General features: G+C 51.3%; 1 protein-coding gene across 1 annotated transcript in view; it reads right to left on the bottom strand.

Annotated features, from left to right (window-relative positions):
* Positions 1–23615, bottom strand: part of LOC146812891 (alpha-2-macroglobulin-like protein 1) — a 216427-nt gene that overhangs the window by 88510 nt on the left and 104302 nt on the right. Inside the window, exon 12 of the mRNA XM_085615221.1 lies at positions 3502–3646. Coding sequence (XP_085471347.1) covers positions 3502–3646 — 145 coding nt within the window. The remainder of the gene's footprint in view (positions 1–3501; positions 3647–23615) is intronic.

Here is a 23615-nt window from a genome sequence, read left to right on the forward strand (position 1 = left end):
TGCATTAGTATTTCATCTTGTAAGTGAACTGTTGTTTCACTGTTGTTTTCCTCTCTCTCACTCCTCTATACCTGATATTCTGATGTTTATTGAATGATCTCTGATGATTGTTGTGAATCTATTCTTTATACTATGAACCAATTTGTGACATTCTAGTTGTATCGTATTTTGTGATTGACCATTCATATTGTGAAATAACTGTCTTTATTACAGTGTAATCGAGTTATTTGGATATGATTATAATGACAAATGTTTAGCGTATTTCTTCATGGTACGTCCTCGTGGAGAAATAGCATTCCATTTTTCATTATTTAGTCCCTTTTAGCTCTACCAAAGATTCATCGGAGGTCCTTTGATATTGCTAACTGTGTATCAATGACTTATGGGCTCGTAATTAGAGTTACGCTTCTGATTATGGTATAGTGGTTGGTGTGGATAGATAGCTAACAAAATTCCCCCAACGCTTCTGCTGGATCATCATTGTTTGAAGTGTTGCTGTTATTGATTTATTGATCTGTTCCAGCAGAACTAAGGCAGGGCATGGTATCAATAGGGAACAACCTTATCACCATGGTAACACAGATTCATTACAAACTGGCATTGTATGATCAGTTCTGGAGCATTCTGAACAATCTGTGACTCCTGCAGGTGTCTCTGGTGGAGCTGCTCTCCCTGGTGGCTCTATCCTGTGTAATTTACACCAGGCGTGGTCACAGGATTATGGAACATCCCTCACACAATAACAGCCCTCACAAACAAATACCGGCGGGGTGGGTGGAGGGGGCACGGGATGGGGGAAGTTGGGGCCAGCGGGAAGCTCACAGGGGGGGCACCTGGCGGGGGGAGTTAATAATAAAAATAAAAATTACCTCATGCTGCCGTCCACCTCAGACTCCTACGCTGTAGTTTCTGTCCCAGGAGTCCCTGGGAAAGCATCACAACTCCCTTCAAATTCCCACGCTGCTCTCATATGAGAGTAGTGTAGGGATTGGCCTGAGCGAGCCGAAAAGGCGCTCTGCTCAGGACAGGAAGACTGTGGGGTTTCTCCAGCCTGGCTGTTCAATACAGTGGGGCTGGAGAAACTTGGGGCATGTGTGTTTGGTCGGCCCAAGACGGCCGGCCATACACACCTACACACTTAAAAGTGCACATAGCAGTCTAGCTCCCCCTCCCATGCCACAGCCCAACCCCTCTCTGATATTAAGATATTGTTTTATTTTTCACTTGCTGGTTCTGAGCCAGTGCGGAGGAGCCGCTGCTGCTCTAAAATGTTCTTGTGATGTCCCTGGATATGAATGGATCCATCAGTCAAGGTCACTGCCTCAGGATGCCTTCAATAATCAATCATTGTATCTCTCTAATCCTTTGCCTCCTGTTGTTTATGGTGAATTTATCCCAAACAACAACTGAGTGCACAGTTCACAGCACCTCTGGTTCTGAGTAACCTTTTCCATCTGGTGAAGGATAAATGTATTGAATCATGGTACATCCTTTGCATCTGTTATGCTTTTTGGGTAGACCTAGAAATGCAAGGATTTCAAGCTTAATGTGCAGTAATATGGACCATCTATGGTCACATTCCCTGTGTCAGGTTATTCGAAGGAAGAACATTTCTGGTTTGAAAGCAACACATTTTATTATCAGTATGTTTGATGCAAAGCAAGTGATGGTAGATACAGACAGTACCACTAACAGAGAAAGCCTATTTGTGGTCATTTATTTAGCCTGGGGTTTTTGTGAAGTGTAACCACTTGGTAGCCTTGAGCACTTTAGGGAAAGGATACAGAACAGTTGGAGAATAGTTGATAAAAATGGAGGTTGATTAACCAAATAGTCTGCCTGCGGACAGGTGCGATATGATGGTGAGAACCCATGTCTGGACACCCCCCATTAGATGGAACCAAAAGACTGAAGAAGAACCAACAAGCTCCTAGAAGCCTGGGACAGCAGAGGCATATTTGGTGACCAGCGCCCGTTCTTCTATCGGGAGCCGCCTCACTAAAATTAGCATGGTTAATCCAAATGCAGTTCTAGATTTCCTTCACAAGAGGTGGTCATAAAGGTTTCACAGTTCTCCATCAGTATAGGTGTTCTATAATCTCTCTATGCAGTGTAGGAGTACAGTAATTTCTCTGAGCACCAAAGAAGTGCTGTAATCTCCCGATGGAACACAAAAGTGCTAAAATCCCCTATGCACTATATAAACACTGTAATTCTTCTGTGCAGTACAGGAGTGCTATAATCACTTAATGCAGTAGAGGAGTGCTGTAAAAGCTCTTTACAAAATAGAAGTGATGTAAACCCTCTATTCACTATATGAGTACTGTAATACCTCTTTGCGGTACAGGAGTGCTGTAATCCCATCATGAGTATGGAAGTGCTGTATACAGTATACTGGTGTAGTAATCCCAATTTGCAGTACAGAAGTGCTCTAATCACTTCCTGCTGTACAGGAGCGCTGTGAATGCTCTATGCAATATAGAAGTGCTGCAAACCCTCTATGCAGTATATGAGTGGTGTAATCCCTCTTTGCGGTACAGGGGTGCTGTAATCCCTTAATGCATTATAGAAGTGCTGTAATTCCTGTTTAGAGTAAACTGGTGCGGCAATCTCACCTTGTAGTACAGCAGTGCTCTAATCCCTTTGTGCAGTATAGGAGTTCTGTAAACGCGCTATACAAAATAGAAGTTGCCCTCTGTGCAGTATATGAGTGGTGTAATCCCTCTGTACAGTACAGTAGTGCTGTAAACCCTCCTTGCAGTATATGAGTGTTATAATCCTTCTTTGCAGTATAGGAGTGCTGTAATCCTCCTTTGTAGTATAGGAGCGCTGTAATCCATGTATACAGTACACTGTTGCTTTAATCCCTCTTTGCAGTGTCTGAGCTCTGTAGTCCCGTTATGCAGTTTAGGGCTGCTGCAAATCCCCTTTACATTGCATGAGTGCTGTAATCCCTCTATTAAGTATAGAAGGGCTATTATTTCCTCTCTGTAGTATACGACTTCTGAAATCTCTGCATACGCCTTGCTTCCACTGAGGGCAGCTATTAAAATGGTAGCACTAAGTACACAAAGTTGCTTAGGCACCCTCCGTCACCAACAGCCCATATGAAGGTTTGGCATTTACTGATTGATTAGACCAATTGGTCAGCCCACCTCAAGGTCATAAAGTCACATAAGCTCCTCATTTGCCCATCGGGGGATCGAATATGTATGGTATGTATGGCTGTGGTATTGATAAAACACAAACCTAGCCGAAGGGCACGGGAATGTGTTCCCATCACATGACACCAGAGTTAGCTCATGTTCTAGCGGCGATGGGGCTGTATTCTCAGGGTTCACTGTTCCCAATCGGTGGTTGGAGCATTGTTAGCACTAAACACTGTTCTACCGCCCCAGAGTATACTTCATCAATGTCCTACAACCAATAGGACACAAACACCACCTCTCATCTACCAACAATGCATATCGTTTGACATGAAGGGCAGTTCTTCCAACTCACCCTGTCGGCACCAGCTCCCACAGCCAGGTTTCTGGGAAATCCTGTCGAATGTTCTCTTCCGGTTCATCCTCAGTAGGCATAGCAAACACTTCCATCTCCACTACCTCATCAAACACCCGGGGAGCAGAGAGAGTCCTGCTGAAAGCTAGAAGCAGAATAACAGTACCAGAATTATTTCTTATACACAAACACTTCTACTCAACAAAGGTCAAATGGTGCTGCTAGGGGGATTCTGGTTGGTCTGCCCGTTCACCCTTAAACCTCTAAGGGAGAGGAAGATATGATATTGAGTCAAAAATACATTTTCAAACATGATTAACCAGAAGTCTCCAATGGATTCTCACTTCTTTACCAGCAGCAGGTACCAAAGCATGAACCAGGTATACTACTACCTTATCACTGTAGAAACCAATGGGTGGGTTCCTAATACTGCTTAGAAACACACTGAGCTTAAATGCAGATAATTGCACAAGGGCTGTCTACAATAAGTATGTACATTCTCAGTTCCTAGATGCAAACTCTTCTTATCTTGAAAGCTTTACGTCCTCATTATGGGATGGAAGGAGATGGGCTACAAGAGACTGGAGAAGACTGTAAGGGACTGGATTGCAGAACATGAGCCTGGGTAGGGTTAAAGTAACTTCAAAGTCATTGTATCCCAGAGGTGTTTGAAGGAAGTATTTGGTTGACCAATGGGGCACACCAACATGAAGAACTTTGAACAATGGAATATCATACGCAGGTGTCAATGATAAATCTTCTGATGTGGAACGTCAGACGTATCAACAGTTCATATTACTATGCTGAGTCCCTCATTAGAAGTTGTGAATTTCACCTAAAGCAAGAACCATGATAATTCAACAAAAGTTGTAATTTGGTGTGGGGCACTCCAGAAACTAGACATTCCTGCTCCCCAGTATATACGCTTATTCTGCATAGCCAAATGTTAGTCTTTTAACATAGCCTTCTAATGACTCTGGAAAGAGGTAAACAAGCTACTCTACATTGGGCCTGATTTAGAGTTTGGCACCAAATCATTTACAGGTGGGCGGACTTTATGTATGTTGACAACGGAGTCAACAGGCTCTATGACTGACATACTACACCCACAGCCCAACATAGTATGGGCCATCAGATGTTTACACATAACACTTTCTGCCTTATTCAGATGTGGATGGTGTAGGATAGTAAAAAAACAATGACCTCCACACAACGGAAGACAAGTCCAATGGTGTGGGGGCCATTAGTTTTACATTTTCCAACCACTCTGGGAGTTTGTTTGAGAAAAACGTAAAACTTTGTAAAAGGTTGAAGGGTGGCCATCATGTGTGACAGAGTTGCCCGTTAAACCTTTTTTATATAACATTGACATGCACTGCTGTGATGGTGGTTCCTGCCAATATTTCAAGTTGTCGGACAATTCTAACTTTGACGTGTGGAGGACGCACTGTATGGTAGAGGTAAAGTAATGCTTACCTCCACACGCCAAACTCTAAATGGGGCCCATCATCTGCAAAATGTGTAAATAAGCAAGGCCCAAAATAAGCTACAAAAAAATGAAAGTTCATTGCCTTTAAAAACAGTACAAGATATAGTGTATAAATACAATGTTAATAAGGCATCACAATTCTCTACAGTTGATTTATATAATGTCTTCGCGCTGGACAAGATGACGGGAGTGCCATTACCTGCAATATCTGTTCCATAACGTAATAATTTCAAAAATGTAGATGCTAATTAAAGAATGGATTAGGGTGAAGTGAGGCATATTCATTGATATTTCAGGATTTGGATTACCTAGTAGTGTCCTTCATCAGGACAACTAACTTCATATTTTAGCGACTGTAATTGTGGGATAAGCACCTTTTAATACATGAGCAACAAAAAACTGAAATACACAATTACAAACATTTTGTTTACCTCCATATTTACCAACCAATCTTTATAACTGCAGAGCAGCACTGAAATAAACACTTCCCCCTATTTGTTCATGCAGATTGAGGGCTAGATTTATTAAGGTTTTGCATTGCCCTCACGCCATCATAGAGGAGCAAGGGTGACACAAAACCTAATTGAGATTTATCAAGCCAACCAAGGTCACCTTATGTGGCCCTGCATGTCTTGATAAATCTAGAGTAACACAACACAGTGCGAATCAATGCTTTGCTTTACTCTGCAACATAAAGGCAGTCCACGCAGCCACCCATGGATTTTGGTGCACTCCCAGATTTACCATTAGAGGTAGACCAGGGTATGCATCAAAATCCTACGCCTCCCCGGGGGCGGCATAACGAGGAGAAATATGTTTATTTCTCCTAGAATTTTTCTATTTCTATGTGTGCTGCATTCTTCAGCACTCATAGAAAGAGGAAAACACATTTGGGGGTTGTTTTGTGCAGTAAGGTGTTTCTTCTTCCACAAAAACAAATCCTGCCTACAACACAGGCACCCTTGCACCATAAAACAAGGGTGACTGTGCTCAGAAAGGACAGGAATGAGACGTATAATGTTAATTAGAACATTGGAATGTTGAGTGCTCCATTGAACACAATGGAATGCTCCGGGCTTCTAATGACTGGTTGAAGTCCGGAGCATCAATATTCCAATGTTTGTTCACAGCCGTTGCTTTGAACAAAGGCCTCACGGACCCCCAAGGGATTTCAACCCCCTCGGGCTCTGAGAGGTCTTTGTTTTACAAATTAGAACATTCTGCCCTATAGAGGCAGATTGTTCTAAAAGCCTTAGAGCCCTCCATGGCGGGCTGTACAGGCCATGAAAGGCCCACTCCCTTGTTAAAGGCCCTCGCTAAATGCTAGAGTGGGCCTTTAATGGCCGGTAGAGCCCGCTTAGTTGGGCTCTAAGGCAATATTATGGCCCATTCTCGCCGTTTCCCTTTAACACATTGCAGCGCAGTAAGGTGGCTTGCGGCACTGAGCTGCATCAAAAATAATAAATATGGGACTGAGTGTCAAAGATTACTTCATAATTCAGTGTTTAGCAATTAATCAAGAGTAACTTGAAGACAACACTGTTCATATTTATATTTGTTAATCTATTCAATGGGGAAAGTGGGGTACAAAGTTGAGAAACCATTCACCAGGCCCATGCAGCTTTGACTGCCCGGTGCTTCAGAAAGAAACCCCCAAAAGCTGAAATTTATTCAAAAAGAGCCACCACTTTTAACTGTTAATTAGAATTAGGATTACTCACCTATGCCATCCAATCTATATGTGTGCGCCCTAAAGCAGTGGTACTTAACCCTTTAACTTCTGGGAGCCCACATGTCATCATTACTGGAATGTGAGACGCACTGACACATAACTGGAAGACCGGGGCTAAAACATACGCAATTTTGATGATCTCAACCCCAAAACAATGCACACAAAAAACAAGCATTCATCGAACAAGTTCCTGGCAATGCATTTTAACTTTGACGTACAACTCTGTCAAACATGATAGAGCTGTACAGAAAAGTTACCATGTTTTTATTTTAAAAAAACAGAACCTCAAAGCGGGATTTTGTTTGTGAAAATAATAAAAACAATGCCCCCCCTCATCATGGGAGCTATTTCCCATGATGAGAGGGGCGCTTTGCAGTTGTTACTGCCCCTTACCACAATGGTTTTCTTGGTGGGGACGCGCAGTGAAATCAATACTTTGGATTCAATATTCACGGCCTAAACCGCCTTCCAGAACAGCTGCATCACTTAGACAGGCGCTTATAATGCCAGAGTGGAAACAAAGAAATGCTGCTCAAGATGCACTGGCTCCTAAAACAGCATCAAGTTCAATTTAAGGCAGTATGCTACTTGCACAAATGTCTCTCAAACTCTGGCCCACCCCATTTAAGATCATTGGTCACCCCCTACAGACCCAACAGGTCCTTGCATTCGAGTAACTTGGATCTCGCTAGAGTTAGGAGATCCAAACAAGGCGGACAAACGTTCTACTTTCTAGGCCCAAGGCTGTGGAACTCTCTTCCCCCTGATCTGAGATCCCGTAGCTCGCTTTCAATCTTCAGCAAGACGCTTAAAACCTGGCTGTTTTACTCCTTGACAGCAGGAGCATCCTTCCGGATGTCTTTGGGTATCGATAACGTGATGTAGTGCTGAGAAACCCTTATTTTGGTAGCCGTGTGCTCTACAAAACTGATAATAATAAAAGTACCTTCACTTATAGACACACCCATTGCTACAAAGGGTGATCATTTTAAAGAGGCCAAGGTTTGAATGGGTATGGAGACTGAAGTATTCCATCACCTAGCAGAATTGATTTAGTTGTGGAGAGAACAAGGATTTATTAGGGATTAGCACAAATCTTTCTTCTACCTCATATTTGATGTTAGCACCAAGGAGTCAGAAGATTCACTGAATTAAAAAAATACTGAGTCCATACCTTCATTCTTCCTTCTTGTGTGCCTACTTGTTTGCTGTTTGACTGTCTGATTCTGGGAGGGGTGGGTAAGACAAGGGAACAACCAACGACTGGAAGAGATGGGGAGCGATAGAGAGACAGAGAGAAGGCAACAGGGATAGATGAGAAGATTGAGAGATAGGAAGAGGGAGAAATAGAGAGACAGAGAGAAAGAGACAGGGAAAGGGAGAGGGACAAAAAGCAAGAGAAGAAAGAAAAAGATAGGGACAAAATCCTAGAAAGACAGAGAGAGAGGAGAAGAGAGAGAGACATGAAGATGCAGAGTGTTGGAGAGAGAGAGAGAGAGAGCAGCAGAGTGAGAGAGCAGCAGAGTGAGAGAGAGTGTGTGTGAGAGAGAGAGAGTGAGAGTGAAAATCATGGACAGAAAGAGGGGAAGGCAAAGAGACAAAGAGGTAGCGGGATACAGGAGTTAGAGAACACACAGAGAGAAAGAGAAATATGGTGAGGTGGGGAGTGAGAGACATGGAAAGTCCGTTGTTGTATCGGTCATCGCGATACTTTGTTGAGAGTTGTGCACATTTAGTGAACAAACGCCGTGCCCGTGCTGCTGGCATCTGAGCCGGGCCTCGCGAGCATCCCGGATTCACCTCACATATGTGTGCTCTCTTTATTGCGGCCTTCAACACGCGGCCGGTGCCGTAGCGCAGCGTAGTTTCTCGTGGCCAGTTCTACAATTCGGCATGACGAGGGCATCCTGTCCGATGTAACATTGGTGAAGAGGGTAAACGGACCCATGTGGCATACCGCGGCGGCCGCGCACATCCTCCCATGTGGGTGGTGCTGCTCCTTAGCCACGCCTCTGGATCACTTGTGAGGGCAATAAGGTAGCAGCTAGCTCGATAACTGTGGGGGACCAGGATGAGCAGTGCCTGGAATTACGTGTAGCCACCGAGCCCTGATTGATGGTCCAGTGTGTGGTGGCAGCAGGCGCGCAACACCCATTGGACTCAAAGGGCTTCAGCCCCCCCCCCCGTCGTGTGCGGATGAGACACCTTCCCGAGCAAAAAAACAGCCGCACCCGAGCACTTCACAGGTCTTTAAACGACCATTTGCATGTTAATGAGGCCTTGCTGTTGTTTCACCCCTTCTAAGAGCCCCTGCAGCTCCACTCTGCCAATTGCTTAAAGTTCAGCCCCCCCCCCCGAAATTTTTGCTCAGCCCCCCCCCCCCCCCCCAACATTTGGCTCTAGTTGCGCCTCTGGGTGGCAGAACTTGAAGTCATCTGTGGGCACTTTCCTCAAGGGTAGAATAAAGGCTATGTTGGTTCGACCACCATGGCCCACATTCCTGCGATAGAGCCATTCATGGTGGAAGGAACCCCATCTGCTCAAGCCCCGATGTGGAGGGAGTGGGTAGAACGAGTGCTCCTCTTCTTTGAGGTCACCAAAGTGGAAAATGCGCAGAAGCGTGCCATGATACTGTATCTGGGAGGGAGAGATGTCTATAAGACATCATTAGAGACGCTTAGCAAGGCAAACGGAGCTTGTAGAACGCAGGACACCCTGATCGGAAACCACACTCAGTTGTTCGCACTGCTGCTCTGCACCCTCGTAGACGGAGGGTAGGTTGGCCTTAATACTCCAGGCTATCGGCATAGGTTTTAACTGTTGAGAATTGTTATTTTAATACAATAATCTGTTTTCACTGCCCACTTACTTGCACATTAAAAAGATTGCTCACTTCACCGCTTTGGTGAGACGGTCACGGAACGCCCGAGGAACGAGCCACCCACCGAGCGCCATCTTTGTTAGCGGTCTAGTGGCTGGCCCTACTTAAGAAGGGGAATGCAAGCGCGCAGCGCTATCATTAGAGACGCTTAGCAAGGCAAACGGAGCATGTAGAACGCAGGACACCCTGATCGGAAACCACACTCAGTTGTTCGCACTGCTGCTCTGCGCCCTCGTAGACGGAGGGTAGGTTTTTAGCATGACGCTTGGCCTTAATACTCCAGGCTATCGGCATAGGTTTTAACTGTTGAGAATTGTTATTTTAATACAATAAACTGTTTTCACTGCCCACTTACTTGCACATTAAAAAGATTGCTCACTTCACTGCTTTGGTGAGACGGTCACGGAACGCCCGAGGAACGCGCCACCCACCGAGCGCCATCTTTGTTAGCGGTCTCATGGCTGTCCCTACTTAAGAAGGGGAATGCAAGCGCGCAGCGGGCGCGCCGGAGGCGAGCCAAAGGCAAGCCCGTCTGCGCCCGTCCGCGCCTCGGTCGCGCCCAGTGCCCTTCATGCTGGTTCAACCAGTAGTACAGGTAGGATCTGCTACTCGAGGGACAGTTTACTTAATATCGGTAAAGGTGGACGGGGGGATCTCTATGGACCTTGACATGTGGTCTGATCAACAGCAGGTCCCTGATAAAGCACCATCAGGAGATCTTCAAACTGTTGGAAGACCTGGACCTAGATTTCCTATTTATCACAGACACCTGGATAATCCCGGACTCCTCAGTGGAGATTGGGTTTGCTTGTCCACCAGTGTTGGACCCGGCCTCGTGGCGTGGTCTTTAACCCCACGGATTGTGCCCGTTCCCCGACCCGGCCTTCACGGGCCACCCGTCTGAACTGCACCAAGGCCCTTCATCCTGAGCTGCACGCGGTCGCATACCCCTCGTGGCTCCGCCATCTTGTTGGCATCCACGTGACTCTGTGCACCAGCCAGCGCGACCCCGCTCAACCCGGCCTCGACCCCAGCGAAGCCCCGACATCCCGGCACCACGGACTGGCCAGGGGGTGCCGCAGGAACCATTCATCGCCCCCGGCGGAGGACAGTATCGATGGGACCCCCAACTGTCCTCCCCTCTCGAGGTGTGATCGCCCTGCAACTCCCTTGGGCCTGGCGCCTCTCCTGCTGGGCGTCTGGCCACCTCCACCCGGCCTCTCCGCCCCCCCCGGGCGCATGGGTCCGGACATCAAAGGGCTCCAGACCTATATCTGGGGCGACCCCGCCACAGATCGGCAGTTGTATCCCGGAGTCGAGAGCCCTGCTGATTGAATCGCGGCCGACCCTACGGAGAAGAACTCTTGTCGGAACCATCACGAGCCCTGCTGACTGCGTCGCGGCTCCTTCTTGTGAACACTTTGAAGCCACCTGGAACATCGGAGCCCTGCTGACGCTGTCGCGGCCCAACCTCGCTGAAACCTCCCTCGGAGCCCTGCTGACGACGTCGCGGCTCAAGCTGAGCAGAAACCATCTTGAGAGCCCTGCTGATTGGATCGCGGCTCTCCACGAACTGTACGCCAGAGCCCTGCTGACGCCGTCGCGGCTCGACCTGCTCCGAGATCCGGAGGTCCTCCAGCTTGAGGATAAGAACTGGGCCCCAGGTACCCTCGTACCGCACTCCTGCCAAAGACTGTCCCGCTACCCCTACCCTTCCAAAGAGACACTGGGACTTTTGGTGGATCCCGCGATCCCATCGTGTAAATATTGACCTCGTAACCATTTTATTGCTGATAAAGAATTGATTGTCTTGAGACAACCTCCTTGAGTCCTGTGTGGTGGTGTTACTGGGCTAGTACGTGATAGGAGAAGGATCTCTCAGGAGACTTCTCGGCAGCGCTCGGCTACTGCGTACAGTGTGAGGGCCCCCCCTGGTGGTCTCGCCGACTCCTCGGGGTCCGCCTTCCAACATTTGGTGGCAGCGGTGGGATCCGAGCCGAACGCAGAACGTACCAGCCAGTACCCACTAGCTACCCATCCAAACGGACAGTAATCATGAGCAGCCAGGAAAACAACGTGACAATGGAGTTCCAGCCCGAACGGCTGGAAGAATATACGCACAAAGAGTTAAAACAGTTCTGCAAAGACAAAGGCATTGCAACCACCGGCCTAAGTACCAAAGAGGACATGCAGAAAGCTCTGAGGACATGGCTGGAGGCCGGGGCAGGCCCCTCCCAGGAAGAAGGTCCCCTGCCCCTGACTGAGACCATATCAACCGCACTGACTCCGGCAACCGGAGGAAGAAAGAGCCTAGAAACCGGCCTCTCCAAAGAAGAAATACGAGAGCGGGAGAAGGTCCGGAACCACGTGCTAGAGCTCGCACGACTGCGGCTGGATGGCGAACTCCAGCTGGCGGAAAAGAAACTGGCCCTAGAGCAGCTACGGCTTCAAGAGGAGATAGAGGAGAAGAGGCGACACCGGGAGTTGGAGGAAAAGAAACTGACCCTTGAGCACGAGCGCAGCCTCAAGGAGCTCGAAATCAAGGCCAAGAACGGAGGGACCAACGCCCCCAGTACTAGAGACACTCTACCGCCTGCCGAAACCAAGGTACATATCCCGAAAGAGGTCGTCAAGGAGTACTACAAGAATGACGACATCCAACAATGGTTCAAGGCCTACGAGGTGGCCATGACCTCTCATCGGGTGCCCCGAAAAGACTGGGGCGCGGGCCTGTGGGGGCGGTTCCTGAGTGAGGGTCGAGACACACTGCTCCAGCTGCCGGAGGAGGCGATGACCTCCTACGATCACATGAAGGAGGCTCTGCTCACCCGCTACGGGCTAACCGCAGAAATGTACCGCCAGCGGTTCAGAGACTGCAAGAAAATCCCGGGCACCACCTGGGTGGAATATGTGGACTTTCAGTTGGGCCCTAGAAGGGTGGATCAGAGGTAGCAAAGTAACCACCTACGGGCAGCTGGTCGACCTCATCTTGTGGGAACATCTCTCCAACAATTGCTTCGTGGAACTGAGACAGCACCTCCTCGACAGCAAAATGACCGACCCGCGAAAACTCGCCGTCGAGGCCGATCGATGGGTCAACTCCCGGGTCCCCCGGAACTCAATGGGGGAGTACCAGAGGAACCCCACCGGACCCCCCCGCCAACGCGGTGGAGGGGGAGGGCCGAACAGGAACCAAGACCCTCCCGCCGGGGCCCCCAGGAGCCCCCCTCGAGGGCCACCGCAGCAACAACTCTCCCCGAGCCTGGCCCGAAGGGGGGCGCCCCCGGCCAGACCCGGACCACGGCCACCAGTAACGTGCTACGGCTGCCAACAAACCGGACACTATGCCAGCGATCCGGTCTGCCCCCTGAACCGAAGAAACGGGGCCGGCCGGCCCCCGCCCCGACAGCTGGCGGCCGCCGCCCTGGGAGAAGGAGAAGAGGAAGAGGAGACCCTCGACCGAGGGACCACTGAATGGGAGCCGGCAGCCATGTCCCTGGTCTGCCTGGGTAGCCGAGAAATGGTACCCTGCACCCCCATCCCCAGCAACACCCAGAAGTACCGGCAGCAGGTCACGGTCAATGGACAACGGGCCGAAGCCCTTCGTGACACCGGCGCTAGTGTCACCGCTGTCCGCTGCCACCTGGTGACCCCCGAACAGATCCTACCGAATGTGCTGTGTCCCGTCCGGACGGCCGACAACAGCGAAAGCCTGTGCCAGATGGCCCTGGTCCCCTTCGAGTGGGGAGGGGTGACGGGCCTGCTGAAGGTGACGGTACGCGACGACGCCCCCGTCGACTGCCTCCTGGGGAACGACTTGGAGAGTTCCCCCTGGGCTCAAGTAGAGCGACGAGAGCACCTCCGAATGCTGGGACTATCTGACTGGGCCTGTGCCATCACCCGGTCCATGACCACCCGGGCCCCCCGCTCATCCTCAGCCTCCGGGGCCGCCCAGCCCGAGGGGCTCGCACCACCTCCCGCCAGCAGCGAGGGGGAGGCGGACACCGACCCTGGACCTAGTGAATCCTCCCCCGAAGAGATGGCTTCCCCGTGCGCCCTACCAGAGCTGACACAATGGCGACACGAAGGGGGCCCCACCCGGGAGCAGTTCCAACAAGAGCAGCAGTCCTGCCCCACTCTCGAAGGGGTCCGCCAGCAAGCGTCCCCCAAACCAACGGGGACCAGACCGGCACCCACTGGGTCTACTGGGCCGAGGGCCTGCTATACAGTGAGCAGAAAGTGGCAGAACTCGGGGCCAGCCGAGTGTTGGTGGTCCCCCTCCGCTTCCGGGAGTTCCTGCTCAACCTGGCACATGATGTGCCCCTCGCCGGACACTTGGGGCAAGACAAAACGTACAGCCGTCTGGTGACCCACTTCTACTGGCCCCGGATGCGGAGAGACGTGGACAACCACTGCCGGTCCTGCCAGACCTGCCAAGCCAGCGGGAAGACGGGGGGTCGGGTCAAGGCCCCCCTCCAACCCTTTCCAGCCGTCAGCACCCCGTTCGAACGGGTCGGAATCGATATCGTGGGGCCCCTGGACCCCCAGACCGCCCTGGGCCACCGCTTCATCCTGGTCCTCGTGGACCACGCCACCAGGTACCCGGAGGCGGTCCCGCTAAGAACTATAACGGCCCCCGTGGTAGGCCGGGCCTTAATGGGGATCTTCTCCCGAGTGGGATTTCCCCGCGAAGTGGTGAGCGACAGAGGCACGAACTTTATTTCCAGATACATGCGGTCCCTGTGGCAGCAGTGCGGGGTCACATACAAGTTCACGACCCCCTATCACCCTCAGGGGAACGGACTGGTTGAGCGGTTCAACAGAACATTAAAGGGAATGATCCAGGGGCTAGAAGAGCCCCTCAGGCGGAGATGGGATGTCCTGCTGCCGTGCCTCCTGTTTGCCTATCGGGAGGTCCCGCAGAAGTCCCTGGGGTTCAGCCCGTTTGAACTATTGTACGGACACCCGGTCCGCGGACCGCTCAGCCTGGTCAAAGAGAGCTGGGAGACGAAGCCCCAAGGCGCCCCTCCTGACGTCTACCGATACCTCCTGACCCTCCGAAACCAGACCCGCAAGTTCCGAGCCATGGCCGAAGCCAACCTCGAGGCCAGCCAAGAGGACATGAAGCGGTGGTACGATCGGAACTCCTCTACCATAGAATTCGAGCCAGGTCAGAAGGTATGGGTCATGGCCCCGGTTGAACCCGGCGCCCTCCAGGACAAGTGGACCGGGCCCTTCAAGGTAGTGGAGAAGAAAACACCCGTCACCTACCTGGTCGACCTGGAGTCCCCCTGGAACCCCCTCCGGGTCCTACATGCTAACAGGCTAAAACCCCACTTTGCCCGGACTGAACTGAGCCTGCTGCTGGCGACCGACGAGGGGGGCGAGGACGACTCCGAGCCCCTGCCCGACCTCTTGCAGTCCGACATTCATGATGGATCGATCGAAGGGGTCCAACTCGCCTCTTCCCTGACTCCGGAACAGCGCAACAACTGCCAGCAATTGCTGCGGGACTACGCAGCCCTCTTCTCCCTCACCCCGGGGGTGACCCACTGGTGCGTCCACGACGTCGACACCGGGGAGAGCCCCCCCGTGCGACACAGAGCCTACCGGGTGCCTGACCGAGTGCGGGCCTGCATCCAGGCCGAAGTAACGAAGATGCTGGCCCTGGGGGTCATCGAACCCTCCAACAGCCCGTGGGCCAGCCCTGTCGTCCTGGTGCCCAAGGCCGCAGCTCCCGGCCACCCCCCAGAGTTGCGATTCTGCGTGGACTACCGAGCCCTGAATGCCGTAACCAAGACAGACGCCCACCCGATACCCCGGGCCAACGAGCTCATCGACCGCCTGGGGGCCGCTCGCTACTTGAGCACGCTGGACCTCACCGCCGGGTACTGGCAAATCCAGCTCACCCCCGGCGCCCAAGAAAGATCCGCCTTTTCGACCCCGGATGGGCATTACCACTTTCGGGTGATGCCCTTCGGAATGAAGAACGCCCCGGCCACCTTCCAAAGACTAGTGAACAAGGTTTTGGCCGGGCTTGAGGCCTTCAGCGCGGCCTACCTCGATGACATTGCCGTGTACAGCAACCACTGGGCAGAGCACCTCCTCCACCTTAAAGCCGTCCTGGCCGCCCTCCAGCGGGCCGGGCTCACAATCAAGGCCAGCAAATGCCAAATCGGCCACGGATCCGTGACCTACCTGGGCCATCAAGTGGGGAGCGGGCAGGTGGCCCCCCTCCAAGCGAAGATAAATGCCATCCAGGCCTGGGAACCCCCCACTACCCAGACCGCTGTCCGGGCCTTCCTGGGTCTCACCGGATACTACCGGCGGTTTATCCGGGACTATGGGAGCATTGTTGGCCCCCTCACAGAGTTAACGTCCAAAAAGCAGCCCAAGAAGGTGCACTGGACACCCCGCTGCCAAGCAGCCTTCGACACCCTGAAAACAGCCATGTGCACTGCTCCGGTGCTGCAGGCCCCGGACTACAATAAGGAGTTCGTGGTGCAGACGGACGCCTCCGAGTATGGGATCGGGGCCGTCCTATCCCAAGCCGACGAAAAGGGGCTCGACCGACCAGTGGCCTTCATCAGCCGACGACTACTGCCCCGAGAGCAACGATGGAGCACCATTGAGCGTGAGGCCTTCGCTGTAGTGTGGGCCCTCAAGAAGCTCCGGCCCTACCTCTTTGGTACCCACTTCCGGGTCCAGACCGACCACCGGCCCCTGCGGTGGTTAATGCAAATGCGGGGCGAGAACCCCAAGCTGCTGCGGTGGTCCATCTCGCTACAAGGGGTGGACTTTGACGTCGAACACCGGCCTGGCAATGACCACGCCAACGCCGACGGCCTGTCCCGCTTGACGAGGAGAATCCCCAAGGAGATGGGTGACTCTCCATGCCTTCGGCTGGGGGGGACGCCTGTTGGACCTGGCCTCGTGGCGTGGTCCTTAACCCCACGGATTGTGCCCGTTCCCCGACCCGGCCTTCACGGGCCACCCGTCTGAACTGCACCAAGGCCCTTCATCCTGAGCTGCACGCGGTCGCATACCCCTCGTGGCTCCGCCATCTTGTTGGCATCCACGTGACTCTGTGCACCAGCCAGCGCGACCCCGCTCAACCCGGCCTCGACCCCAGCGAAGCCCCGACATCCCGGCACCACGGACTGGCCAGGGGGTGCCGCAGGAACCATTCATCGCCCCCGGCGGAGGACAGTATCGATGGGACCCCCAACTGTCCTCCCCTCTCGAGGTGTGATCGCCCTGCAACTCCCTTGGGCCTGGCGCCTCTCCTGCTGGGCGTCTGGCCACCTCCACCCGGCCTCTCCGCCCCCCCCGGGCGCATGGGTCCGGACATCAAAGGGCTCCAGACCTATATCTGGGGCGACCCCGCCACAGATCGGCAGTTGTATCCCGGAGTCGAGAGCCCTGCTGATTGAATCGCGGCCGACCCTACGGAGAAGAACTCTTGTCGGAACCATCACGAGCCCTGCTGACTGCGTCGCGGCTCCTTCTTGTGAACATTTTGAAGCCACCTGGAACATCGGAGCCCTGCTGACGCTGTCGCGGCCCAACCTCGCTGAAACCTCCCTCGGAGCCCTGCTGACGACGTCGCGGCTCGAGCTGAGCAGAAACCATCTTGAGAGCCCTGCTGATTGGATCGCGGCTCTCCACGAACTGTACGCCAGAGCCCTGCTGACGCCGTCGCGGCTCGACCTCCTCCGAGATCCGGAGGTCCTCCAGCTTGAGGATAAGAACTGGGCCCCAGGTACCCTCGTACCGCACTCCTGCCAAAGACTGTCCCGCTACCCCTACCCTTCCAAAGAGACACTGGGACTTTTGGTGGATCCCGCGATCCCATCGTGTAAATATTGACCTCGTAACCTTTTTATTGCTGATAAAGAATTGCTTGTCTTGAGACAACCTCCTTGAGTCCTGTGTGGTGGTGTTACTGGGCTAGTGCGTGATAGGAGAAGGATCTCTCAGGAGACTTCTCGGCAGCGCTCGGCTACTGCGTACAGTGTGAGGGCCCCCCCTGGTGGTCTCGCCGACTCCTCGGGGTCCGCCTTCCAACAACCAGGCTACAAAATTCTTCATAAACCCCGCTTAACGGGGAGAGGAGGAGGAGTAGGGTTAATATTTAAAGATAAATGGGACTGTGCACCGTTGCAGGTAAACGAGATAGCTGGGTACGAACTCCTGGGCTTTACCCTACAAGAACCCAAAGGGAGAGTGTTGACTGGCCTGGTCTGCTACAGACCCCCGGGCCCTGATCATCAACAACAGGCCCTACTCGACACCATTGCCGATTTAGCACTAACACATTCTAGACTGCTATTACTTGGTGATTTTAATCTCTGGGAGACGGGGAGCCTGGGGAATCATCTACAAGCTCTCAGTCAAACCTGTGAAAACTGTGGCCCATTTCAACATATCCAAGAGCCAACTCATCAGGGAGGACACATGCTTGATTTGGTTTTCGCCAAGCAGTCTGAGCTTGAGGTGCTCAACATATCCCCGCTAAGCTGGACAGATCACTTTTTGATACGCTTTAGGATCACTATACCCAGAGCTTTATCGATTGGGAAAAAACAAACCTCCTTTCGGTGGGGTAGAGACTGGGCAAAACTGTCAAAAGAGAGCCTAGTCCCTCTTTTTACTGAGCAATTTCGACACGATCCTGATGTCTCAGTAAAGGAGAGCTATAACAGTTACAGCAATTTCATCAACAACACTCTTGATGGCTGTATCCCTAGGAAAAGACTTAAAATCAAGGCCACACCTTCTGCCCCGTGGTTCAGTGAGGAGCTGAGAAAGCTCCGCTCCGTCCGCCAGCAGGCAGAACGAAGATGGCGCAGGTCATAGTCTGAAACAGATAAAACAGCTTCAAAATTAGCCCAAGCCCAATACAATCAAGCCATTAGGGGAGCTAAGGCACAGTTCTATGCCAGCTCTATCCTACAGGCGCCCAATAGCACCAAGGCTCTTTTTAAAATCGTTAAAGACCTTAGCAACCCTGGGTGCACGGCCAACAGAATCCAGACATCACAAAGTCTCTGTAATGAGAGTGCCACTTTTTTCATCGATAAAGTAGCCAAAATTGTGGGGGGTTTTGATACTGGCTCCAATGGATCATCGCCAATTATTAAGGAAGACAGACATGTCACCTCATTGGAACATTTCCAACCCCTCACGGACGATCTTTTCAATAGCTTAGCACAGGAGGTATCATCCGGATCACCCCTTGACCCTCTCCCTCACAAAACCTGGAAGGAGTATGGCCCCATCCTCTTCCCGGCCTTACGGCATATATGCTGCCAATCCCTGAAAGAAGGAGGGGTGCCAGATGTCTGGAAACAAGCGATAGTGACTCCCCTGTTGAAGAAGCCATCTCTAGACCCTTCGCTGCCAGTTAGTTTCCGCCCCATATCTCTGTTGCCTTTCTCTATTAAAATTTTGGAAAAGCTGGTTAGCAAGTCCCTGTCGTGCTATCTAGAAGAGAATCACCTTCTGGACAGGGACCAGTTTGGATTCTGTCCAGGGCACGGGACGGAGACCGCTTTGATTACAGTAATGGACAAGTTGAGAATGCGAGCCAACAGTGGGACCTCTTCAGTGTTGGTCCTACTGGATATGTCGGCCGCATTCGACACGGTAAATCATGCGGTATTGGTGGCAAGACTAGAGAGCATTGGAGTGAAGGGCTGCGCCCTGAAGTGGCTTCAATCCTATCTGTCAGGCCGACAGCAGGCGGTCAGTATGTTGCCATATGTCTCCCCCTGGTCCCCAGTGTGCTTTGGAGTACCCCAGGGCTCAGCAATCAGCCCGATCCTTTTTAATGTCTACCTTAGCCCCTTGATCCCCATCATAAAATCTTTCGGGACTGATGTTGTCAACTACGCCGATGACATTCAATTGTTATTTTCCATCAAAGGAAAGCATGCATTATCCATGAGTTACTTTCAGGCGTGTATGGGGCAGATCTCAGACTGGCTAGGGGCTAACTCCCTTCAGCTCAATGCGGGGAAAACAGAGCTGCTGTACTGTGGCGCAGCGAAACTGTCCAGACAACTAATGGGCGAATTTAGGTTTGGACCAGAGGATGCTCCCATAGTGGCAGCCAGGACGGTTCGCAACCTGGGAGTCATGGTGGACCAAGACCTTCAAATGAAAACCCAGGCCAATAAAACAATTGACATATGTTTTGCACTCTTGAGAGCCCTCCGCCAAATCCTCCCTCTACTATCAAGTGAAGTGAGACCACTGGTGGTCCGCAGCATCATGATGAGTAGACTGGACTACTGCAACTCCTTGTATTTGGGCGCACCTAAATACATTTTGCAGGGGTTGCAAAGAGTCCAGTCTATGGCAGCCAAACTGGCCCTCAAGAGACAGCGCAGCTCCTCCGCGATGTCGGCATTGAGGGACCTACACTAGCTTCCTATCAAGGATAGAGTCAGTTTCATATCTCTATGCCTTGTCTTCAGAGCGTTACACGACTCAGGCCCGCTTCCCTTACAAGAGCGGTTTACTTGGTATGCGCCCAAAAGACTCCTCCGGTCCACCAGCCAAGGCCTGGCGTCTGTTGCCAGAGTGAATTTGACAAAGCTGGGAGGTAGAGCTTTTGGTTCGGCAGCAGCTCGCCTCTGGAATGAAATTCCCCTAAGCCTCAGACGAGCTGACTCGTTACTGATGTTTAGGAGGAACCTTAAGACCTGGCTATTTGCCAGAAACAGCTAGCAACATTCCTTTTCAGCGGCCTAATCGCTCTGTTGTGCCTTATGTCATCAGGGTCTCTAAGCGCCAGGATACCCGTGGGGTGATAGCTGCGCTATACAAATATTTTATACAATACAATACAATACTATACAAGATATCCAAGACGGTGGTGGAGGGAGCACCAAAGACTCACCTCACACTCATAGCGGACCTTAATGCTCACTTTGAGCTTATGGCGAATCAAGATTATGTACGATTCATGTTCAGACAAGCGAGGCAGCAGCCTGAAGAGTCACTGGATGTGTTTTGTGCGCTTTTAAAGGAGTTAGCAAGCATCTGTGGTTTTCAAGATGAGGAGATAAGGGGCCAGATTATCCAGGAATGTGCCTCGGCACAGTTGAGGGAGCGAATCCTGGAAGAGTCGGGGAAGTCATTTGCGGATATACTTACCCTGGGGAGGACAAAGGAACTCTCAAAAGCACGGGCAGCACATATGGAGGCCGCTCTTCAAACTCCCGTCAAGACTGAGCCTGTCAATGTAGTTGCCCCAACCGCCACAGCACCGTCAAGCTGGGCAAGAAGCTCAAGAACACGATTGTGTGGGTACTGTGCGGGATCCTCCCATCGACGGTCAGAGTGCCCAGCAAGGGGAGAGAAGTGTACGGCATGCGGAAAAATGAACCATTTCATGAAAGTATGTCAGTCTAGGAAAGGACGGGCCGCGAGGTCCAGCGTCAACATGATCCCAGAGTCTCAGGAACAAAACAGCGATATGGACGATGACAACCAAGAAGAACACACAGTTCACTCGGTGTTCACAGTAGGGTCAGCGTTCCATACGCAGAGTCGACTACCACAGTGCCAAGTTTTGGTGGGAGGGTGCCCCTCGACTGCAATAATAGACACCGGAGCTACCATAAACATCATGTCCCATGAGGCCTACAAAGAGATGACACCCCATCCACAAATGGTCCCCTCCAAGATAGAAGTATTTGCGTATGGTCAGAACAAGCCACTGGCCATCAGACGAAAATTCAAGACCACCATCGCCTATGATAAACAGGAGATGGAAGCACTGGTGTATGTGATGGAGGAGGGAGGCAAGTTGGCAGAAGCCCTGGCCTTAGTCACTTTTGCTTTTCCGATAAATCAAGAAGGAGTAAGTCAAATACTAGAGGAGTTACCAAAAGTATTCAGTGGCATTGGATGCTTACGCGACAAGCAAATACATTTGCACATTGATCCATCGGTGCAACCAGTAGCTCTTCAACACAGGCGAGTCAATTTTCATTTGAGACCACTGGTAGAAAAAAAACTGAACAAATTGGAAGAGGCAGGAATTATTGAGAAGGTGAAGGGTCTGACCCCCTGGGTATCACCTATTGTGGTTGCAAGAAAGCCCAAGCAGCCAGAGGAAGTAAGAATCTGTGTGAATATGCAAATCCCCAATGCTGCGATCAAAAGGGAAAGGCATTTAACTCTGACCATTAATGATCTGATTGGGGAGTTAAGCAGAGCCAGCTGGTTCTCAAAACTTGACCTTCGGGCTGCATATCATCAACTGGTCCTAGACGAATCGTCCCGGTACATCACAACATTTTCCACGCATGTCAGATTACGACGCTACAAGAGGCTGAGGTTCGGAATATCGAGCACAGCGGAGGTGTTCCATAACACCATCAAGGAAATTCTTGCTGACCTCCCAGGAGTAGTTAATGTCAGTGATGACATTCTAGTCAATGCAAAGTCCATACCGGAGCACAACATCCGGCTGAGACAAGTGCTCCAAAGAATACAAGACTCTGGACTCATGTTACATAGATACAAAGGCGAGTTCCTCCAGCAGAAGCTGCAATTCTTCGGGTACATCTTCTCAGGGGAAGGAGTTACTCCAGATCCCAAAAAAGTAAGGGATATCAAAGGGGCCCCGCTCCCACCAATGTAACAGAAATGCACAGCTTCCTGGGAATGGTAAATTACTGCGGTAGATTTATCAAAGACCTCTAATCACTGACCACCCCGTTGAGAGAGCTTACCAAAGCCTCAAATCCTTGGTTGTGTGGTCCTGAACTAGAGGCTGCCTTTCAGGCCACCAAAGACGCACTCTCCAGCTCCACCACACATAGGAACTTCGATCCGCAATAGCACACTCAAGTTGCCATGGACGCAGGCCCAAAGGGACTAGGGGCTGTCCTGTTACAAAGGCCCAAGGAAGACTTCTATAGAACAAAGGTATTCACAAATAGAAAAAGAGGCGATTGCAGTACATTGGGGGTGATGACACTTCCCCTTGTATGTGTATGGGAAACCATTCCTTGTCACTACTGACCACAAGCCCCTCATTCCGCTGTTTACCGGAACGGCGTCAAAGCCTCTATCTCGCATCAAAAAATGGATGCTTCAGTTGCAGGAGTACAACTGTAAGATTGAATACCACCCTGGAACAAGCAATCCGACAGACTACCTGTCCCGTCATCCATGAGCAGCAACACTCAGTGAAATGGAGGATGCGGAGTAGACAGAAGGATAGTCTGATACGTGGCGGATAGATCTTGCCCATTACCCATCTCTCTGGGGGAACTGTGTCAAGACACCACCCAAGATGAATGTTTGCAGAAGGCACTAGATGCAGTAAAGCCCAACAAGTGGCATCTCCTCAGAGGTCAAGGGGTGAGCCTCATTTCTGAGGCACAGAGAGCAATTGATAGCTTATACCAAGTAAGACAAGAACTGAGTGCTGATCCTTTTGGGTGCCTACTCAGAGGTCATAGGTTGGTCATTCCGACAACCCTAGTGGACAGAGTGGTCCGATTAGCCCATGCCGGTCATCAGGGTATGGGGAAAACCAAAGGTCGGCTCAGAACCAAGGTCTGGTTCCCCCTCATGGACGAGAAGGTAGAGGAGGCGCTGAGATCATGTCTGTGGTGTCAGGCTACTGGCGAACTGAATCATCTGGCACTGATTGTGACTGAAAGGCAACCTGATGGTCCATGGGTGAGCGTCAGCATGGATTTAGGGAGCCTCCCTGATGGAAGACACTCTTTGGTAGTGATAGATGACTATTCTAAATAGCTCAAGGTGGAGGTGCTGTCATCCCTGAGCACAGGAGAAGTAATATCAAAGCTGGAAAAGGTAATGGCTACCCATGGACTCATCAAGGAGTTAATAACTGGCAATGTTCCTCACTTCCAGGGGCAGGAATTTGCATCGTACCTGGCCTCCCTAGGAGTTGTTCACAAAAGATAACACCAAAACGGCCACAAGCAAATGGGGAGGCTGAACCTTTTATGACAACTTTG

The sequence above is a fragment of the Triturus cristatus genome, chromosome 7 (genome assembly GCF_964204655.1).
Source record: "Triturus cristatus chromosome 7, aTriCri1.1, whole genome shotgun sequence".
In the NCBI taxonomy this organism is placed as follows: domain Eukaryota; kingdom Metazoa; phylum Chordata; class Amphibia; order Caudata; family Salamandridae; genus Triturus; species Triturus cristatus.